The following is a 22,583-nucleotide window of genomic DNA, read 5'->3' as shown; positions in this document are numbered from 1 at the left end:
AGTAAATACAACATTTAAAGGGAGCGCTTTTGTGACAACTAAATCAATTAAAAATTTAAAATTTTAAAATGTTGGCCGGCTAAGAAGCTCTGGGCACCATGAATGAATGTCAATCCATGAAACAGTTGTTGAGATATTCCAGTGGGAACCAGAGTAGTGGATTGATTGACTGACAGGCTTCACAAAAAAAAAAAAATCTATGCAAAAGCAATCACATGATTTGACAGGAAAAAATGTGAATAGGAGAATATTCCTGTTTCGATGGCCTGGGCTACATCCACACACACTGCTTTCTTCTTTCTTCTTGTCCACGTGTGTTTTCAAGGGCATTTCCCTTCTGATTGCTCCATGAAAGGCTTAAAAAAAAAAAAAAACGGTCAGCCCTTAAAAGCGAAGGCGAACGCTGGGTGGGGGGTTCGAGCCTTTCAGGAAAGCACGGAAAAACCTTGACAAGCAGCTTCATTTGCACGTTGCTACCAATGTGTTGTCTCTGAGATAAAGACAGTGCTGCTGTTTAAATCTATTGAAGCACTGTATGTTGTATATTTACAGTTGTTCTTTTTTGCTGAGGTTTGCTCCAACAAATAAAAAAAATGAAAGAAAAAAACAAAACAATATCAGAGCTCAGTCAAAATACCTGGGACTCCTGGAAAGTTTTGCATGGCAGAAAACTATGTCTGAATAAATTAGGTTTTCTTTCGTATTACGTTCACAACCACTTTTTTATATCGGTCGAAATCGCTTAAGTTCGCAGATGCAGAAAAGGATCTCGAGGAAAATCCACAGCCTCTAAATGACTCACTGCAGCTATCGTCCGACGAAAAAAAAAAAAGTTTGAACTCTTATCTTTTTTCGTCTGAACAAGCATTCAGTGAATCACACATCTCTTAAAACATCTTCTCCAGACGCTGACAAACAACCGTAATCGGCTGAATACTGAGGCCCATTCTCTAAAACACAGCTTCTCAGACGCTTCGTTTCCAGTTTTGCTTAAATGATGTTACTGTGACAAAGGACAAAGATAAGCTTCACAGTGCCAGAATGACAGTGGGTGTGGGGGGGGGGGGGGGGGGGACAAAGGCAGAGACAAGTACAAAAAAAAGCAAGATAGTGAAGAAAAAGGGGACAATAAAGATGGAGATTGCATTGTGTCTGTGAAGAACTGTGAAGAACCGTCCTGCTGCGTGAGTTTGGACCGGTGTGTGTTTGTGTGAATTCTTTGTTATCAACGTGCTCGAGCCCCATTCTTTTTTTTATTTTTTATTTTTTATTTTTAGGCTGATTCACAACCGGCTAGTTTTCAAGATCATCACAAAAGCTCAAATGTTTTAGTCCAGTAGGTGGTTCATTTAAGCAGTTCTAAGGCACCTTTGCGTCTTCCTTCAGTCTCCCTCAGTGAACAATTACAATAAACCATCCGCTCTACGCAGACCTTCAATGGAGATTCGGTTCCACCGTATTTCACCACCAGGTCCGGCGAAAACGTCGCATCAGACAGACGACCAAACGAAACCCAGGTTCCTCGGTTTCTGTCCGTCGCAGCTGCTACAAGCTCAACGAGCCAAGCTGAAAAATGGGGGCTGGCATTGCTGCAAAATAAAATCCTCTGAGGCCCGGCGCGCCGCTGTAGAGGCCCCCGTCTCACGGCCCCCGGCTCACAAGTTAGGCTTCTTTTTTTTGTTTTGGCTGAGGGAAAACTGGCACGGCTTCTAAAAGTGTGAAAAAGGGTCCCTGGATCCCGTGCATGAAAATGGATTCTGTGGTACCCAGGAGTCTTCCCCCCCCCCCCCCCCCCCCCCCCCCCCCGATAGAGCCATTCAGTTTGTACTTAATTGCGTGCAACGTAAACGTGTTCCTTTTTTTTGCCTCTTCAAAAATACCTCGGCATGTCGGGGGGGGGGGGGGGTTCCCTAAACACTCTTATTCTTCGCGTTCCCAGCTGTCACATGACGTTTGCCACCTCTACGCAGAATGTACCCAAGACATTCAACCTTCCCCTTAAGCATCCCCTGTCCCCTCGGAAGACGACAAAAGCAGGTCTTTAAGGGTAAACGAGCCAATAAAAAGACTCATTGGTGCAGAAATCAGGGGGGGCGGAGAAGCAGCTCCAGGCTAACTGACCTGTTGTAGATGTCGTCGTCCTCGCCTCCCCAGCCCCAGTACTCGTTGGGGAAGCCGTTGATCTTCAGGAACTGTTTATTACTGAGGCCCGAGACTCCCCCGAAGTAGCCTGCGTATGGCAGCCTGCGGGAGCATAGAGAGGAGGGGTGAAAATTCACCGGGGGGGGGGGGGGGGGGGGGGGGTTGAGGTGAGACGGGGGCAATACGTTATAAGGGAAGCAAACAAATATTCCATTGTCCTTATTGATTAAAAACACTGAAGAAGGACTTTTAACGCAGTAACGCTGCTGTGAATATGGAGGAAATGACATTTAACACACATGCAACTGGGAAGGATCTCTGGTTTGTTTACTCGTATTGTTGGAATAGTCTTTTTAAGTATCTGTTAATACAAAGATGCTTTTTCGAAAAGCACCATGACATCCAATTAACATGCTTCAGTATGATAAGATGGTCCTGATTTATTTAAGTTAGTGGGAGATTTCTGCATTTTCTCAGGGCTCCATGACCTGAAATTGTTGCATCACAAAGTTGGACAAAATCGATATTGTGGTGTCAATTCAACGTGGAAAAGATGAGCAAATGAAGATAAATATAAAGAGAAGAGAGATGTGTCCCAGCAATGTATATATATATATTTATGTGTGTGTGTGTGTGTGTGCGTGTGTGTGCGTGTGTGTACGCAGTGGACAAAAAAAAAAGACAGCAAGGCATTTTGTTTTCTCCACAAAAGGTGTAAGGCCAGTGGATTGGGACGGACATTAGCTGTCAGTGTCAGCTGTGTCTGAATGTGTGTGTGTGTGTGTGTGTGTGTGTCTGTACATGTGTGCATATTCTGGACAGTATGTGTTGTCAAAAGGATGACAGCTCCCTGTTGAAAGATGACAAGAGGAAAGTAATGAGACCGTATGTCTTGACACAAATTCCCCGAGCAACAATATGGGGAAGCAGCATTTGTGTGCGTGTAGGTGTGTGTGTGTCTGTGTGTGTGTGTGTGTTGTGTGCTTGAAAGGATAGAAAAAGAGAGAGAGAGAGTTGAGAAGTTTGATTAACTGCCTTTTTTTCTTGAGAACTTTTCTCACAAGCAAGAGGAGGAACAAAGCCCTCAAATAAAAAATTCAACATTGGTGACTCTAAGTTCTTTTATCAAACTCTCATTATTTCCTCAGAGACGTGGGACACTTGTCATCAGATGCTAATTCTCAAACACTATTAAGAAAAAGTTTACCGACAATAATGTTATGATGTAAATTCTTTTTTCAGTACAATAATTCCTTAGGTCTCTTCACATTTACATTTTTTTTTAATGTGTGCAGAATGTTTTGTTCTAAAAGGTTTTGGTTATTCCACAAAACAATTTTAATGTATTGTAATGTAATATTGGTGGATTATAATTTTGCTCTTCTCACTGGTTTCAAGTCTGAAAACTAGTTTAACTGGAAGCGCGATAAATAAACAAAAAAACAGTGTTATAATGAAGAAAGAAAAAACAAACATCAGATTTTTCCTACATTTGCTGTGCATATTTAATAATAAAGAAGCTGGGGGCTTCACACGGCTTTACACCTTGATTTGGTGCCTGCTTGCCTTTCATCAATTTGTTTGTTTCACATTATTTCACATTGCACCTGTCATGAAGCAGGTCGTGACCCGGCATCAATGTGCTCTCTGTGCACGCGAGCTCAAGCCCACTCTGATCGCACCGAGTGACGACCACGGCACCGTCCACACGAATATGTCCACTGTGATGGTAATCTCAGGTCATGTGATGCATGCGCTCCTTTGAGAGCGTGTGATTTTGTGGAATGTTTTCTATGAAAATGTACTTCAAGGTGACCCGATCTGCTCGGAGAGCTGTCAGGTGTCGCGAGGTGCTAAAAGGTAATGGGGGGGGGGGAAGCACTTTAAGGGACCTGACTTTCAAGAGGCAATGCAACAACGCGTAGTGCTTTTGCATTGGAGAGCAGCTGAGGTTGTTTTTCTGAAACGCTGAAATAAAAATACACTCCAAATCAACCCTTCATGAAGCTTAGATCAAGACACGGAATTCGATTGTAGTTTGTTTCTCGCTCGCCGACTTTTGTTTCTTAAATTTACAAATATCCCTAAATGCACGAAAGCTGGTATGCAGGATTTTCTACACACGTAACGAGCTGCAATCAATCAGAAACAACGGGCTCAGTCCTTCATTTTCTAATGAGCAAAAAAAAAAAAGTATTTAAATCGCCCCAAAAGTTTTACTGATTGATTCCTAATGGGAAATGTTAGCAACCACCCAGCTTACCCCCGGCTGTCGTATTTCTTTGCCAGGTAGCATTAGCTTTATTGAGCAGTATATCAGGGAACCGCTCGGGCTCCCGAGGATATCCCCCCCCCCCCCCCCCCCCACCCCGAAAAGGCTGGTGGAGCAACACTCTGTGGATTGGATAGGTCGCATCCGCTGGCCACGTTAAGAGCATCAATCAATGCCTGAGATGCTTTTAGGTAATTGAGAGCGTGAGGCAGGGTGTCATTGTGCAAGAAGGCGCGGCTAAAACAGAGGGACGTCATTCGGGCGCCGTCCGGGAGGACGCGGGACGCAGGAAAAGGCCTCCGTCGGACCGCTGACCGCTTGTTTGCACAAAGGTGGACGTCCATTTTGTCTCTGGGTTCGCGAGTCAAAGCAGACATTCAAACTGAAAGACTTTAACTATTTCAGCACTACCTAAACGTTTATTAAATTGTTGCAGATTCTTTCATTCTTATCCTCAATAAGCAATTGACTTTTATCTCTTTTATTTACATTTGCATTATGTCAGATTAGATGGACTTTATTGTTGGAAATTAGTCTGTGTCTTATGTTTGCTCATAATACAATAAACCTCTAAAGCATGCAGAACATACAGGTTACGTCAAGGTTATAACAAGCGTCAAATGCTATATATGGTTTGCGCAGACAAACGGGAACACAGTTCCCTGTGTGACTGTAAGCTGCTCTCAAGACGTGTGTGTGTGTGTGTGTGTGTGTGTGGTTGTGTGGTTGTGCGTGTCTGTGCATGCACAAATGGGACTTGGGATCAAACAGATGATCTTTTGAAGGTGGACCTTGGCAAACGCTTCGACCCAAACTACATCCACGTACGCTGAACTGAAGCGTTCATGAGCTAAAACCCCCCCCGCCGCCTCACCTGAAGCCGAACTTGTCCATGGCGATGGCGAAGTGCCTCGGCTGGTCGTAGCAGTGGTAGAGGTTGCGGTCGTCCATCGGGATGAGGTCCACGTCGCTGAAGATGAAGCAGTCGTACTCTCCGTCCCTCAAGGTCTCCGCGTAGCCGACGTTCAGCAACTTGGCGCGGTTGAAGGTTTCCTCGCCCAACTGCGAGAAAAAAATAAAGAAAAAGAAAGGGGCGACCGTTGCGTCACATGTGGATGAGGAGGATGCGGCTTCATCAGCATTTGGCAGCGTGTTCAATTAGGGTTTCTGTAAATGTACAACTTGACCCTCGTGGACTGAAGAGCCCCCCCCCCGATGAGGCACTAAATGAGAAGTGCCGGCAAAACTAACTCACACTTATGTTGTTTTCGTTGTTTTTCATAGAGGAACAATTCAAAGCAGTTTTAAAAAAATCCTCATTTGCAACCGCTTGATGATTGAAATCACGGGTTTCTATCAATGCAAATAAAAACAGGTCGTTTGCTGCTTAACAGAGTCCCACATTTTTTTTTTTTGAATTTCTAAAAAGCACGCTGCAGTTTGGGAGCATCATTGAACCTCGGCGTTCTTATCTCCGCGGGCCGCCGGGACCTCTTGTGTGTTTGCGTTGACCCAAAGAGGCGCAGCGCCGTGTCATCAGGGCCCATCGCTTTGGCCCCCGGCGCAATGGCGCCCCCTAGCCAAGCGGCGCAGCTGTTTTTCGAGGACGCCACGAAGATACCGTTGTGTGTGTGTGTGTGTGTGTGTGTGTGTGTGTGTGTGTGTGTGTGTGTGTGACGGCTTTAAATTTCTGCAGAGAACCGAAGCCGCTGCGCCACCTGACGCTCTTTGGTTCGGAGGAAAGCTCAGGAAGCAAGGAGTGAGAGAGCGGAGCTGTCCAGGAGGAAGATATATATATATATATATATATATATATATATATATATATATATATATATATATATATAAACCTTTTGTACTGTCAGTACTTCTACATGCATTAACGGACTGAGTCATCGAGACATTTCTCCCTCAGGAAACCTTTCATTCGCTCACTGTAACCACTGGTCCATTTATTCTGGGACAAATGGCCTCGAGCTTCCCTGAAAGTGCAAGTAAACTCTTTATGTGCATCGTGGGCAAAAATGAATCACCACTTTTCTGTGAGGATGAATGAAGGCCATTAGCGCCAGCTCCTCAAATTGGGACGATATGCTTGTGTTTTTGCCCCGTCTCGTGTGATCGTAGGTTGGACAAAAGACGCTATCTGAATAGATCACCTTGTATTCTGGTCAAAATTCACTAATTTATTATTCAATTAACCAAGAACAATGACGGTGACCTCCCCTAGCTGATGAATATACTCCATGTAAGCAAAGAAATCTTAAAAAGGTCTTAAAATCTGATTGTGATTTTTTTGTGTTGACAGACAATATGCTGTTAATGAACATCAAATCTCGAGAAAAACTAAAGGAATGTATTTGTTGTTTTGTATCCTAGACCTTTGTTTAAATGATGAAGTTACTTTTACTGATGTGTCACAAATAAATCTGCTGTATTTACACTGAAACGTGAGCTCTTTGAGACATCGTGACGGTAATAGAGATTTTCAAGCAAATCGGGCTGGTGTAAGTCCTTATATACAATTTCTTACATGTTACAAGATTATATGTTTATGGCGATGGTCCCAGCACAGAGCTTGACTCCTCATATCATAAAAATAATATAATAAGGTAAAAAATGTTTTAGGTATTAAGGAAATCCACACAATTTAAACAGCTTCTCACGCTGGTGCATTATCATAATATTAAGAGATTCCTGGGAACTAGAACAAGACAGGCCCTTCAAATAGCCTGACTTTTCTTTGATAAAAATATATGAAATACGTTTTTATCTGATTAAATATCTGCCCTGTGCCCAACACGTGACTTGTTCGGAGCCCTAAAAAGCGTTACGTAAATGTGTTGGTAAGTGTTTGAATCTTCCCACTGCGGCAGGTTGCATTTTTGGGTTATTTTTTCCCTCCCGCTTTAGGCTTTTTAAAACCTGCCTTTGTTTTTTCACAGGAAATATCTGCACAATTTGCTTACAGTGGCCCACAGGGGACAGTAAAACCATTCATGTGCGAATACTTGACAAATCAACACATTGCGCGCTGACGTGACGAAGTGCCGAAAGGGGCATTCCAATTTAGCGGAGGCTGATTTTTTGGTCCCCCCCCCCACCCCACCCCCCACCCCCCGCGACTCTCCGATTTCACGGGCGTCTTTTCGACTTTCAAGGACATTTCCGCTTGATTTGCTTTTGCTCGGGCCGGACACACAATGCAGTGAGCACATGCACGTGAGCCCGAGGTCTCAGTAAATGTAATTTACTGGGAAATATTCAATCAAAACAAGGGTTTCTTCAAGCTCACCCTTGAGATAATGTGGCAACACCTCCTCCCCCCTCCATGGAGTGGGTTTCAGGCCCGTTCTTCCCAACATCCACCGACAAAAAGGCTCAAAACAACCCGCTTCTGCACTGAGCTGTAATTGCCATTTCTACATAATAGATATCGTTGTGATATTACACTCCCCCCCCCCCGGCAGATGCTTTTGTGCAGAGTGAATAAAAGGCATTCGACCCGAATGTGAAGCAAAAAGTCCCAAAAGCATGTGAGTCGGGAAGTTTCGATGGAAAAGACCACCAAGGTGTCCGACGCGGCCCAGTGACCTGTCAGTATTGTTTTTTTTTTCTCCTAAATGTAAATTCTAGGTTTTAGTGATTTGGAAGAAAAAGGTGCCATCTTTGGACTTTGGACATCTGGACTTGAAAGGAACATGGTTTAAAAGGACGTAACCCCCTCATTGATCTCGACCCACATCCACCCTAAAACCAGGTGTCACCTTACAATAGTAATTCATCACGCCCTCGTTGACCCCCCCCCCCCCCCCCCCCCCCCTCTGGGGAAGCCCCGCTGCCATCTTAAGTGGGGTTCTATCCAAAAGTGAATTTCAAGTGAAGCTCCAGAGCCGCTTGTCAATAACCGCGATCGAAAAGAGCTCAATCTTTCTGTTCTGAACCCCCCCCCCCCGGAGGATGAGACGTTTCCGTGTGTCTGTAACGCTGCTGTAATGTAGATCCATTCATTGGCTGAGGGAGGCATGAGGGGAAAGGAACTCGGTGACACGACCCGACCATCCTGCACAATCTTTCCTGTACTGAAGTTTGTTGTGATGTCGACTCAACGGAGTCATTTCAGCGTTATCCTCAAGTATCAAAGTGTGAATCCTTTGCGACTCCCTCTGCACTGACTGGCATTCACAGCAAAATATGAAGTGATGAAGTGAATTATAAATTACACGTATGTACATAAATTACATGTGAAGCTTGGATTAGACGGCTTTCCATTTCAATATTGTAACCAGTCTTCTGAACATTGCTGGATGTTGTCAGCTGGTGACGATACTCGACAATAGAAAAAAATAATGACATGTTTATGTTTATTTTGATGAGTTGCATCCTCAAAGAATTGTGACCAAGCTATCAGCTCAGTGGGGTTGAAAACCCTCTCGGATTCTCTCAGAGATTCATCGCGGACGAACGAGTGTAATGATGCTGGATCTTAATTCCCTAAAAAGGGAGAGTGACATCAGATGGGGGGGGGGGGGGGGGGGAACCCTCGGGTGTTCATTCATCAGAGGTGTCTCTCACTGTGGGACTCATTTTGTTACTCCTAAAACTGGCCCTCATTCAAACCCTTTTGGCTCCAACCGCGAATCAATACCGGAGGTGGTTGCACGGTGACATATTAAAACAGAGGATAAAATTGAGGAAATAAACACCCGCCGTGTCCCATTTTCATTGACATCCAGCGTCCCGCGGGTCCTCCGTTCGTGGCGTCTTCTGCGCGCTCCACGATTTTCTCGAAAGGTAAAAAAAAAAAAAAAAAAAAAAGGATAAATCTGCCTCCATCCCTGCGTGCGCACTTTGCGCTTTCAAGACATCACTTACATCTGTTTTCATCTGCTCTTATCTGGCTCTGTGCGCCGTGTGTCTGCAGTAATCTGGTCAGCGTCTCCCTCCTTCCCGACATGCCCTCTGAAAACCAATTAACCCTATCAGCCGCATCCGGGTATCGCTGGATAAATCCATCGCCCCCCCCCCCCCCCTCGTGACGGCGTGTGATGGACATATAACTTTCCCTCCCGGTCGACCGCGCAGACACTAACGCACGTACCTGGAAGGTTGCCATGGTGACGGATTAAAGCCCCGGGCCGGGCCTCTGCCTGAGTGTTTGTCACCGGGTCGGCGTGCGTATTTGAATGGGATATGTGTGTGTGTGTGTGTGCACAAAGTTTGAGTGTCCATGCATTTGTGAGTGTGTGTGTGTGTGTGTGTGTGTCAGAAGTTATCGGCCTCCTGCAGATAGAAAGAGGTGGGGCCTCTGACCGGTCAGTCGGTGCAGAGAAAGACAGACCACGAGAGAGACAGAGAAAGATTTCACCTTATCTCACTTAATGGAGATTGAGTTGAGCGTGTGTGTGTGTGTGTGTGTGTGTGTGTGTGTGTGTGTGTGTGTGTGTGTGTGTGTGTGTGTGTGTGTGTGTGTGTGTGTGTGTGTGTGTGTGTGTGTGTGTGTGTGTGTGGCTTCCTCTGTGCTTGTATAAGCATTTGTGCGAGGAGGAGAAAGGAGCCGCCCCCAAAAAGCTTCTGATGGAGCTGAGTCTGCTTTCTTCTATCAACACTCCCTTCGCTAACAATTGCCATTTTTATTTGTGCAAATAACCACTGAAAACAGTGAAAATCTCCTTATTACTTCTATTCTATTCATACACATGATACAAAGCGTTTACTGTAGCTTAGGCGTTTGACATTTCCGTGACAGCTTAACGGAAAAATATCTCCTAGCAACCCTTTCAGGAATGACTACGAACTGAAAAGGACTAAAGGTCGTTGTGAATGAACACGAGAGCCAAGCGGAAACAGGGAGCCGGCGTTCGTTAGAGCCTGAACGAACATTCGAGACCAAGTGCACGCGGCCATGTGTTCTTAATAAAACGTGATGCCTGCCCCATTCCGCCACCACCTGGGAAACGGGAGGCTCATCAAAGCTTGATTAGATGCCGCAGTCGGCCGTGCGCACAAACACAAACGCACCCACTTATTCTGCACTACACTGTGTCTACGTGTGTCCTGCACTCGCGAGGGCCCGGCACAGAGCACGCAGGGGGGGTGGGGGTTCGCTGGCGTCGGGCCGCGGCGACTAATCTGCCCGTAATGACGTTCTGGCAGCAGCCCGGACACGAGAGGAGCCCCCCCCACCCCCACCCCCCCAGAGTGAGACGTTTCCTGCCTCGGCGCCGTCAGCAGGACGCAGATCGGGGCAACAACGGACACGTTGATCCTCTGATGCGCTGAAGAAAAGGAGGCCGATCATTGGCTGTGAGTGAACAGCTGCGGGATCACAATCCCAAGTTCAGACTTGTTTCCGTGTTGTTGTGTCGAGGGTTCAAAGCTGAATAAAAAAATATATATATATATATATATTATGTACAAAAGGAGCAAGAAAATCACATCATTCTGTCCTACATTACACTAAATCAAATGGTTTCATTCCTAATTAAAGGTTATAATGGTTTGAAAGGTTCACTGGAAAGGCCAAATGGTCTCAAGAGAGCAAAGCAATGTAAAAGTGGAAATTAAAATGAAAGATGAGTTACGGTGCAGAATGAATTCACACAGACTGCTCAAACCAGCGGGGAAAAAGGGGCGAATGTTTGAGATGTGGTTCTGTTTCACACTTCACACGCTTGATTAACTAACTGGTAAATAAAGCGCTCAAAAGGAAAAGGCCACATCTTTAAATGAACCAGTAGAATTATACAATCCTTTCCAGGTCGTCAAAACCAGGATCGTATCCATATAAACCAGCACCTTTTAACAATAGATATGAGTTTGAATCAGCTCTTCCTTTGGGCTACAATCAGTTTAAACACTTTAATATCTTTTTTTATGACCGAGCCTCTGCATCAAATAAAAAATACTCTAAATGCCATTTGCCAACACATCTCTCTAAACTTTAATCTGGTAAGTATTTTTTTTTTTTTTAAATGTTGATAACTCCACTTTGAATTAAAATATGGATCAGTGAAATAATTGGCAATCATGTTTTCTGAGTGAACAAGGCTATCTCTTCCTTTTCCTGATAACTGCTTGACATTCAAAGCTCCCTCTGGATTTAAGTCACCAGCATATTTTAAACAAAAAGCTCACAGATGCTGTCCATATATTTGATCCTCTTTGGAAAACGAGAGGACCCCATTTGGAGCCCAAACGAGCCAGAACCAGTACCATGATATTGATATATTTATTCAACGGTGACATATAAACTGATTGTTGCACATTATAGCGCCTACTGAAGGGGTTCCCCTTCACCCCCACAAACATACATTGTATAAATAGACAGTTAGTATAGTAGTTCCAGAGTTATTACACTTTTTTAGAATGGGTGTTTGCCATTTTAGGAGCAGAGTAATGGACAGGGAGAAGGTGACAAACATGGTGATGATGTTTCTGAGGCAAAATGAGAGGACTGGCCAGTCACTCAGGGAACAAACCCACTGACAGTGAAGGGCACGCACACACACAGACATTACAGACCTGAGCTGCTGCAGCAGCCTGACCGAGTGCCAAAGGAGAGCGTCGGGGAGGTGAAGGGCAGAGAATCAAACGCACCTGACATTTTGACAAAATATCCGGCGCCAGATGGTCGCCGGCGGCTTGTTGTTTTGACCCGCTGTGCCAAACCTCCCGTCACAGACACACGGGGCTCTGGTTGTGACACAAACAAGTGTGATGTTGAAAAAAAAAAAAAAAAAAAATCTTTTCGAAGGCAGGACAACAACATTCGCAGCACCCGTGGGTGCGGTCACATGACTCACCCAATCCCAGTTTCACGACAGGAAAAAGGATACGTGACGGCCATCTGCCTCCCCGACCTAATAAAAGGAATAATAATTTACATTGAGAGACGTGGGGGGGGGGGGGGGGGACGCGTTTGAGTGTGTGCTCGAGAAAATGAGGATTGAGTTGTTCTCCAGAATGAATCCGGACGCTTCCGTCTGTTAGCGCATCGACTAAGAGGCAGGGCCGATAACGACGTCTAGATCTTCGGGGGGGGGGGGGGAGAGCAGCTCTGGCGTGACGAGGCCCGAAACTGCAGAACTCTTCCATGCAATGCCATCGACGACCCCCCCCCCCCCCCCCCCCCTCTGACAGCGAGGGCCGTGAATCCGATTGGATTGCGGCGGATGTTCAATAAGCAACTGTCTGCTAGTCCAAAAAAAACGATCAAATTGAGCTGTTTTTGGTTCATGTGCTCGTTTTGGATCATCGGAGCCATTGTTGATATCACTTAGCGCGGCTCCGTGCTCCGAGTCGAGGGCCCTCCGCGGCTCACGTGGCCTCGTTTTCCACAAAGAAATCCCAGCGTGGCGCTTGAAATCAGGCGTTTCGTGTCCTGATTGAAACTCGTTTCCCGGAGTGAGGCCACATCTGCTGTCACTGAATTCTTCAGACGGACGTCTTTACCTCGGGGGGGGGCGCTTCTCTCTCTCCGCATGCATCTCGATCTCCTGTTGGGACGCCACAAAGACCCGTCCCGTGAGACGAACCCTTGTCACGCTTTGGTAAGTGGGTGTGACTTAGTCTCGGACTCTCCACATTTCCCTCTTTTCCTCTATTTCCTTCTTTGTGCATTCCTCTCATTTTGCCTTCGATGCCATCTTCCCTCCTTTGCGGTTTCAACTTTTTGTTCGAGTGCTAAACGTCTCGTTTATGTTTTATCACTGTTATTTATTTCCTTAACTTGAAGCCATACAGCAAATTGCAGCAAGCTTAAATCGGGCCATTCTTGCCATCTGGACGGTGTATGAGGATCTATACAAAGTACCCACCCGATGGTTGTTCAAGGAGGGATTTTTTTTGATCAGTGTGTCGCTTTCGAAGGAGTGAAGCAGGGGGGGGAACAAAATGTTTTTGTTAACATGACTGCACTCTAATGCGGTTTGACTACAAATCAGCTCCAACTAAAACAAAAAATAAACTCACACTGTAGCAGCTTCCTCATACGTTTCTTGGCCTTTCTTCCCTTCTCCTTTCATTCTCTTTTACTTCTCCACATCGCATGCAGATATGCAGATAACCTCCTCGTGTGGGGGGGGGGGGGGGGGGGGAAACATTAATCAGACTTTTTTTTTTTAAAACCAAGTGTGCGGTGGATGTACCCTGAAGAGATAGGCAGCATGATGTATTGGGACGTTAAAGCTACCTCACCATGTGATTCATACCCGCGTCTGGCTGGGAGGTCAACAACACAAGGGAATGATGTTACACGCGTTAACCGGATGTCGAACTCAACGGCGGCGGCGGCGGCGGGCGAAGGGGTCACCAAGGTTTGTCGGGCACGGATCCGTAGCACGAGACGCCGCTTGGCTGAATTGAAAAAACACGTGAAAAGCACGTTCATATTTGCTAATTAGCAGGAGGCGGAGAAAAAAAAAACGACTGCAGGTACGTGGTAATAAACGAGCGGGCTCAGGTACACACTGGGTTGTCTATTCGACGTCATGGCTGCGCTTGATGAGAAGCTCGGGGATCCCTTATAGATCCCTTATATATCCCTTATAGATCTCTTGATCTCTTATAGATCACTAGTCAACAAAGAACCTTCTGCAAGAAGAGAAATCAGGGTTGAAAAAGAACAATGAATCCAAACGGGTGTTCGGAGCCAGCTTTTCCAAGTTAACATTGTTAACGGTACGCAATGTGGGGGGGGAGGGGGGGGGGGGGGGGTGGAATTTAAGTGAATTTAAATAGAAAGAAATCGTAGGAGAAAAGCCAAACAGGAAAGCTCACACTTCACAGCTTTTGCAGTTAAACTTATGATGCAAGTGGGATTTTCTAATAAATAATGCTGTGAATGAGTTTGTGATTTAATATACACCCTAAAAGCTTCAATAAACCACTACTGAAGCTGGTTTCTAATTGCTTTTTGTAATTGTATAAATAACCTCTTCTTGTCATTGTAATGCATTACATGAATATAACCATGATACAAAATGTCCCTCCTCAGTTAGTAATATTAGACCTACTGGATGATTTGGCTTTGTTTCTTTGTTTATTTTGTATTGTACTAGAAAAAAAAATTAAATGATTGGCAGGTCGTCAAACAAGAGAAGACGAGCGAGAATAACTGACTTGACATGACGTGAAATGCCAACGTTTCGCGCTTTTCAGCTCGCTCCATCACAGAATACCGGACACATTTTGTCAGAGATGCGTCCGCGGAGGGAAGGCGGACCTTCTGAGAGGGATGCTGGTGGAGGACAGCAACTCCTCAAAGGACGGATTTGATGGTTGGAAGACATCACTGAGAATCAAAGTGACGCAGAGTGCGATGTGATGAGCGATGAGCTCAGCATTGCATAAACGTCGCGTGATTACATGACCCAGTGAGTTATTGTGCTCGTGCGGCGCTGCATTACATCACAGTGACGATTCACCATTGTAAACTACATCGTGATTACTTCCTATAAATTAAACCCCAGATGCCAGATGAATGAACGATGCACGGAGCACAGAACAAGGCGTGAAACATTCATTCCCGGGAACCGCGGAGCGGCTGAGCTGAGCACCTCACGCCGTCCTCAGAGCAGCCGCAAAGGATTTGTGTTCCGAAGAAATACAAAGACACGCTCACGAACCTGATTTCACATTATTCACGAGGGATGAATTGTGTCACTCGTTGTTTACATCCCCCCCCCCCCCGCCGCCCCGTGTCAATGATTGCTTGGTTTGATCCTGAACTGTTGACTCTACACTATAAACGAGTCATCCTCCATCTCTCTGGTGCCATGTGATGATGGGAGGCAATGAATGGGCACGAGTATGCGATGATTCTAAGACAATATGCAACTACATCTGGATTGAAAAAAAGGCAGATTGCTGTTTTAAAGTTGAATACACACTCTATGGGACATAGTTACATAGGAACAAAACGTGTATAATTTAGTTTCAGCACTCAGGCTTGATCACAAAGGTGAGAATTCCACATGCCAATAGAAATAGTCGTTATAAGCATCAGCTCGTACCCTTCCTAAACAAATGAATTCTGCACGAGGGCTGGTCTCTCCTTCAAAAAGAATCATTTCAGCTCCACGCTCCGGCCCGGATGGACCTTATTTCCGTCCTTGTTTAACATCGACTCGGCCTCAGACTGTTGTGCTGCTGCTTCAAAGGGAGAGCCCCCCCCCCCCCCCCTCCACCCCCCCGTTTCAGCTACGACCCACATAATGATGATATAGTTGCTTCAGATGTCCATGGAAAGAGAAAATTAAAAAAAAAAAACATAGTGATGAAACTAAAAACTCAAAGAATGTGAATATTAAAAATTCATTCTATTGTGAGGCGCAACCACAGACACTGGGTTTAAGTAACCAATGAGCTACATTGTCCTCCATTTAGTGTAGATGTAGAAACAGCATCAGGACGTGGTATTAATGGCACGTAAACAAGCCATTAGGGCAAATGGATCCTCATGCAGAAAAATCAGTCAATCTGCCCCCATATTGGTAAATAAAACATCTTTCTGGGATGGATTAGGACTTTTCCTGCTTGCCGCAGCGATTCGAGCAAAAACATTTGCAGGGATTTGAAGAACAGAAGAATAAAACGACATCCGCTCCCTGATTGGACAAATCCTCCGTTTGTCCAGTGGTTTAAATTCGTCATGCTGAGTAACCGCGCATTGTTACACACCTTCGGCTTCTCTTTGTTACAACCGGAGCGCCTCGACGCCTTTGGTGCTTGGTGCCTTTTTTAAAAGGTGTCGCCCATGTGCTGTCCTCATTATACCCTCTTTATACGATAAGCCAAATAGGACTAAGCCACTTCGGTGAGATACTGAAGGCCATTTTGCCAAAGGTTATAAGATAAATGTCAGCTATTCCCCCTCGTCGGTAGACTCTGAAAAATATGTTTCAGAAACTTCCTTTTCTTGACAACGGAGAGGCAGGAGGATCACAAATAATCAACACTAACGGAGTGTCACGGTTTGGCTTCGCTTCCTGTTTTAGTTTGAAGTTTCTTGTCTCTTGTGGTCCTGGGTTAACTTCACTTCCTGCCTTGTCTTGTGATTGCGTGATTGATTCCACCTGTGTCCAATCACCTGCACCTCCCTTGTGTATTTAAGCCCTGTGTGCCAGTTGTCCCTTGTCGCGTCATTGTCCATGTCAGTCCTCGTTGGTGCACGTTCTGCTTGAGTTTTTGTTGAATAAATAGCACTTTGTCGGAAGACCCTGCGTCTGAGTCCTGCCTGCCTGCCTGCCTTCAACCTGCACCTCCAGCCCGATCGTGACAGAATGACGCGACCATGGAAGGACTCAGCAGGGTTCGATTGGGTACACCCAATATTGGGAGCCCGAGTCACCTTTGCGGGGTCCCGCAGGAATCCAAAGGTGGTTCGGCGGGGCGCTTGCCCCCCAGCCACTCACGAGCCCTGGTTCCCGGACCTTGAGACCCGACAGCGGCGGCGCCGTCCAAACCGTCCGTCTCCGCCCGTCCTGGTTCCAAGACCCCCGTTTCAGCCCGAGTGGGCCCCAAGACGCCCGTTTCAGCCCGAGTGTGCCCCAAGACGCCCGTCTCTGCCCGAGTGGGCCCCAAGACACCCGTCTCCGCCCGAGTGGGCCCCAAGACGCCCGTCTCCGCCCGAGTGGGCCCCAAGACGCCCGTCTCCGCCCGAGTGGGCCCCAAGACGCCCGTCTCCGCCCGAGTGGGCCCCGAGACGCCCGTCTCCGCCCGAGTGGGCCCCGAGACGCCCGTCTCCGCCCGAGTGGGCCCCGAGACGCCCGTCTCCGCCCGAGTGGGCCCCGAGACGCCCGTCTCCGCCCGAGTGGGCCCCGAGACGCCCGTCTCCGCCCGAGGGGGCGCCGAGACGCCCGTCAGCGCCCGTTCCTGCGCCGAGACGCCCGTCAGCGCCCGTTCCGGCCCCCAGAGTCCAGTCTCCGCCCGTTCCGGCCCCCAGAGTCCAGTCTCCGCCCGTTCCGGCCCCCAGAGTCCAGTCTCCGCCCGTTCCGGCCCCCAGAGTCCAGTCTCCGCCCGTTCCGGCCCCCAGAGTCCAGTCTCCGCCCGTTCCGGCCCCCAGAGTCCAGTCTCCGCCCGTTCCGGCCCCCAGAGTCCAGTCTCCGCCCGTTCCGGCCCCCAGAGTCCAGTCTCCGCCCGTTCCGGCCCCCAGAGTCCAGTCTCCGCCCGTTCCGGCCCCCAGAGTCCAGTCTCCTGGCCCGTCCCCACGGCCCCTGATCGTGCCCCCTCCCTCCCATCCCTTGGTCCTCTCCCCCCCACCCCTGGGGGCCGTCTGGGATCCGGCCCTTGAGGGGGGGGTGGGGTCAGGGGTTGTGCCGCCGCAGCCGCATTGCTCGGCGCCCCCCGCCACGACGACGCCGGAGCCGCACTGCTCGGCGCCCCCCGCCAAGACGACGCCGCAGCCGCACTGCTCGGCGCCCCCCGCCAAGACGACGCCGCAGCCGCACTGCTCGGCGCCCCCCGCCACGACGACGCCGGAGCCGCACAGCTCGGCGCCCCACGCCACGACGACGCCGGAGCCGCACAGCTCGGCGCCCCACGCCACGACGCCGGAGCCGCACAGCTCGGCGCCCCACGCCACGACGACGCCGGAGCCGCACTGCTCGGCGCCCCCCGCCACGACGCACGGCCGCCGACCCGGCAGACCCCCCGAGACCCAGAGGCCCGGCCGCCGGCCCGGCAGACCCCCTGAGGCCCGGCCGCCAACCCGGCAGACCCCCCGAGACCCCGAGGCCCGGCCGCCGACCCGGCAGAACCCCCGAGACCCCGAGGCCCGGTCGCCGACCCGGCAGACCCCCCGAGACCCCGAGGCCCGGTCGCCGACCCGGCAGACCCCCTGAGCACCCCACGCCTGGCCGCCGCCCCGGCAGGCCGCCGGACCTTAGCTGTCGGGCCCCCACCCTCCCTCCCCTTGTCTGATTTTTTCCGGTTCTGCTCCCCTTTAGGACCGTCTGGAATTCGGTCCTTGAGGGGGGGGTTCTGTCACGGTTTGGCTTCGCTTCCTGTTTTAGTTTGAAGTTTCTTGTCTCTTGTGGTCCTGGGTTAACTTCACTTCCTGCCTTGTCTTGTGATTGCGTGATTGATTCCACCTGTGTCCAATCACCTGCACCTCCCTTGTGTATTTAAGCCCTGTGTGCCAGTTGTCCCTTGTCGCGTCATTGTCCATGTCAGTCCTCGTTGGTGCACGTTCTGCTTGAGTTTTGTTTGAATAAATAGCACTTTGTCGGAAGACCCTGCGTCTGAGTCCTGCCTGCCTGCCTGCCTTCAACCTGCACCAGCCGTTCCTGACACGGAGCCTTAATAATGTTGTTGCTAGTACCCAATAGGGAAGCATAAAGCAGAACACAGCGTCGACAACTTGTTAGAAATTCAATGTCGAAAGCAACGAAAAGCTGTGATGGAAAAATAAGAACCTCCCTTCTTGCAGCCTGTCGTCCGACGGCCAGCTGTGGATTCCACGCGGTCTGAAAATGCAAATGTGCCAAATGTGATTCAATTATTTATTCACGAGCATTTAGGTCAGTCGTCCCCCATGTTTTCCCAGCCAGTTTTACACCTGGTTGAGTTGCTGTTGTTGAGGAAGTTCACGTTCACTAAAGCTCTTTTGAGGAAATTAGAACACCAGTCCCAGCAGGGCTGGAGTCTTTGAACGTGATCTGGATGCCGCGAGAAATTAGTTTGCAACCATCTGCCCAGTTTCCCCCCCCCCCCCCCCCCCAACATGTTCAAGAAGCCGAGATACGGCCGCGGACAAAAGGGCCCGCGACGCATCTCAAAGCGAGCGCATGAACCAAATGAAAGATGATCACACGTTCCCCGTCCCTCACATGCAGAGAGAGAACCGGTCCCCTGTGGGTTGCTCGGTGCACGGAGCTGGATTTCTGAGAGTTCTGCTGTAGGGGAACTCAGGAAGTCGGCGTCACACTGGTTTCCTCACCAATAAGCCAACGACTCATTTGAGTTGTTGCAGCGGTTGCCGACGTGGTCAAAGGGATGCTTACTTCCGTTTGCTCTCACGTGATAAATGGGGCTCTTTACACCAGATGACAACACATTCACAATGCGTCAACCTGAGACTACAATGGAATCTGGAACATACACACACACACACACACACACACACTCAGTGGCCAATAAGCTTTGAGAGTGTTTTGGGGGGGGGGGGTTCAGGGTCTTGCCGGCGGACTGCTTCACAGCATGCGGGTCCCTGAGGTGAGATCGATTTAATAGATACAAGTACTGTCTGCCCACTACGTTAATCCAATCATTAACAGCCAGCGCTTTCCCAGGTAAACAATCCAATTTTGCTCCAACCGTGGAATTATAAAGAGAGACAATCTGCAGAGGAAATTGAATTAAGCCCCATTTTTAAAGCTGACAGTGATGTTTCGTCTGCAGAAAGTTTTTCTGCAGCGGATTAGGACAGACATCATTTAATATCTTTGTTTTGGATTTAAAGGATCAGAATCGGTTCGAAACATAAGAGGATTAGAGCGAGTTAGTTCATCGTAGTAGAACCTTCTATCGAGCGATGTGCCGAGAAACCCCAGTGATTTTCAATATTGGGCACAGGTCTGAAACCAACCCCCCCCCCCCCCTCGCTGTCCAGAGTCGCGTGGTGCCGGACTGATTCAAAGCACAAGTCATAAGTTCCCCTCGTTCTCGGTACGTCATCTTTTCTCTTGCTGTAACCCCGGCGACGGGGCGTAACCGGCCTTAAATCTGGGAATAATATGCAAGGCCCTCGTGATGTGATATGATGGGACCTTGGGTCAGTGTATAACAAAAACTCCCCCCCCTCTCTGGCACATTTTAAAGGTCATACAGACGATGAAGGAGAAAGAAAAAATGCAGGAGAAAGATCGTGGAGGAAAATAACAACAGGGTCATAATAATCCCAACGACATGATCCATCGAGTGGATGGAACAATGAGAACCTTTTCAAGAGCCGTACCCCCTGCCTCACTATAACTGGATTTGTTTTACATTAAATTGATCCCTCAAACATCACAAGTAGGAAGTCATGTGACCATTTGAGAAGCGTTTTGGTAAACGTAAATCACGGAAAAACAAGCTAATGCATTAAAGACTAGTTTATACCATTTACACTCTGCTGACATCGCTATGGTGTTTTTGTCAGATGCATTTAAGTTGTATGCTGGTCACCTGGTAGGAAAGTTAAACAAATCAAAGCACGCAGCAGACAGCTGTTGAATACACACGTGTAGGCTGATGAAGATCTTTATGCCGTCTCGCTTTGTCAAAACGCTTGTTAAAAAAGCACATTATACGGACCCGTGGCGGCTCTTCGGGCTCCGTGAGGTCTCTCCCCGGCCTGGTGATCCATCACGCTGAGAGGACTGAATTACCTCCCCCCCCCCCTCTAACAGGCAGGCACACACACACACACACACACACACACACACACACACACACACCAGCACACTCTCTGGGAGACGCCAGGTGGTGGAGAGTGAAGGAAAAGACGAGGTGGTGAATTAAAAGAGAAGCAGGGAGGGAGTCCACAGAGAGAGAGAGAGAAGCAGGTGTGTGGGAGAAGAACCAAGAGACAAGGAGCAGGAGGACTGAATGCCTCCTTCCTTAGCAACAGACCTTCTCAAATTGCTGCGAGTCGCTGAAATGAACATCATCCCACCCGTAAGCACTAACTCACACAAAAAAAACAGAAGAGCCGTTGTTCTCTACGTACAGAAAGGTGTTTTTTTTGCAGCTGAAACGCTGTCAGCGAGGCCCTAATTCAACCCCCCCCCCCCCCCCCCCCGTCAGTCCTGCTCCGGGGGAGGCCTTTTTCCAGTGTGATGTAACCCATGAACGTTCCGTGCCTGATGACGGAAGGAACCAGAGGGGTCAGAGTGTTTGAAATCGGTCCGTGAGTCCGCCGTGCAGCCGATTTCCAGCAAATAAAATAGAGATAAAAATGTTTCTAGACAATTACAACTTAACACAATTCTTTCCTGTTTCCACTTTTGCGCTGTAGGAGTCTCTAGTGCTGCTGACATTATTATTATTATTGTTATTAAACGGGTGGGCCGGGCCTTTTTGGGAGAGTGCAGGTTGCAGATCATCGTGTGGGTTTGAAAGAAGCGGCGTCGACACCTTTTTCTCACTGACCAAAGCCGCCCAACTGGGATTTGCACCTCGGGTCTTATCCACATTGAATCCAGCCATTATGTAATTAAAACTGCACGTTAATATTGATTTCCTGGGCCCACGGTCAAATGAGTTTGACAATCGCGTCGCCCTGACAACAGGAGTATCATTTGAATCCTTTAAAGTGCAAAAACCGCAAAAAGTCAACTTCGGCTGCGACACAATGTGTGACATCATGTGACCGGGTTGGCCAATCAAATGCGTGCTACACTGCTGGTAGACTAATTAATGTGATCCTCAGAGGAGAGAAGTAATTATGGTTGATTTATTCTCTCACCTGTACTTGAAAATCAACACCCCCCCCCCCCCCACGCTAAGACTAAAAGGTGATCATTCAATACTGAATAAACTCCATAAACTACTGTACAAACTGACACCAGAACAGCATCGTGTCACGTCGCCTCCAGCCATGACAGCATCAGTGAGACAGGAGTGCTAGGAAGGGGGGGGGGGGGGGTGAATCAGAGTGACATTTACAGATCTTTTTGAAGAAGCATGTGAAAGAGTTAGAGGGCTCCAAACAGCTGTTTAGCGAGGTCGTCGGGGTCGCCGAGGTCGTCAGGTTCGGCAGCACGAGAATGAAGCGTTTCTTACGTGTGACTTATTGATCTGGCGCTCGGTGCGGTTGTTCAACGGATCCTGAATGAATCCCGCCGACCCGGCAGCGATGAGGGCCCAGAGTGTGTGTGCCTTTTTACATCCGAGCCCGCCTCAGATAGGCTCCTCCATACACTAAATATTGGTTTTGAGTCTTGCACGGCTCACTCGAGGGTCCACGCGCAGCGCCGTGTGTTTATTTCCACGGTTTGCTGCAGCTGTTGTTGCTCTTTCGGGACAAACATAAAGTTAGCTAGAAGTTTAAAGCAAAAAGAAAGTGAGACAAAAACTAAAGCACTAAACTGAAGCAAACTAAACAGCCTCACATGGTGAATTGTGTGGTCGTTGAATGAGGGAGCGGTTTTGGGGTTTGGGGTTTTCGCCCGTTGTCTATTGC

At 48.2% G+C, this 22,583-nt stretch overlaps 1 protein-coding gene across 1 annotated transcript in view; it reads right to left on the bottom strand.

Moving 5' to 3' along the window:
• The window catches only part of b4galt2 (UDP-Gal:betaGlcNAc beta 1,4- galactosyltransferase, polypeptide 2), an 80,586-nt gene that overhangs the window by 13,359 nt on the left and 44,644 nt on the right, over positions 1-22,583 (bottom strand). The window contains exons 5-6 of the mRNA XM_037458585.2: positions 5,289-5,476; positions 2,122-2,244 (exon numbers count right to left, since the gene is read on the bottom strand). Coding sequence (XP_037314482.2) covers positions 2,122-2,244; positions 5,289-5,476 — 311 coding nt within the window. The remainder of the gene's footprint in view (positions 1-2,121; positions 2,245-5,288; positions 5,477-22,583) is intronic.

Source organism: Pungitius pungitius, chromosome 15, assembly GCF_949316345.1.
Source record: "Pungitius pungitius chromosome 15, fPunPun2.1, whole genome shotgun sequence".
In the NCBI taxonomy this organism is placed as follows: Eukaryota; Metazoa; Chordata; class Actinopteri; order Perciformes; family Gasterosteidae; genus Pungitius; species Pungitius pungitius.
This window is presented reverse-complemented; position numbering and strand designations above follow the sequence as displayed.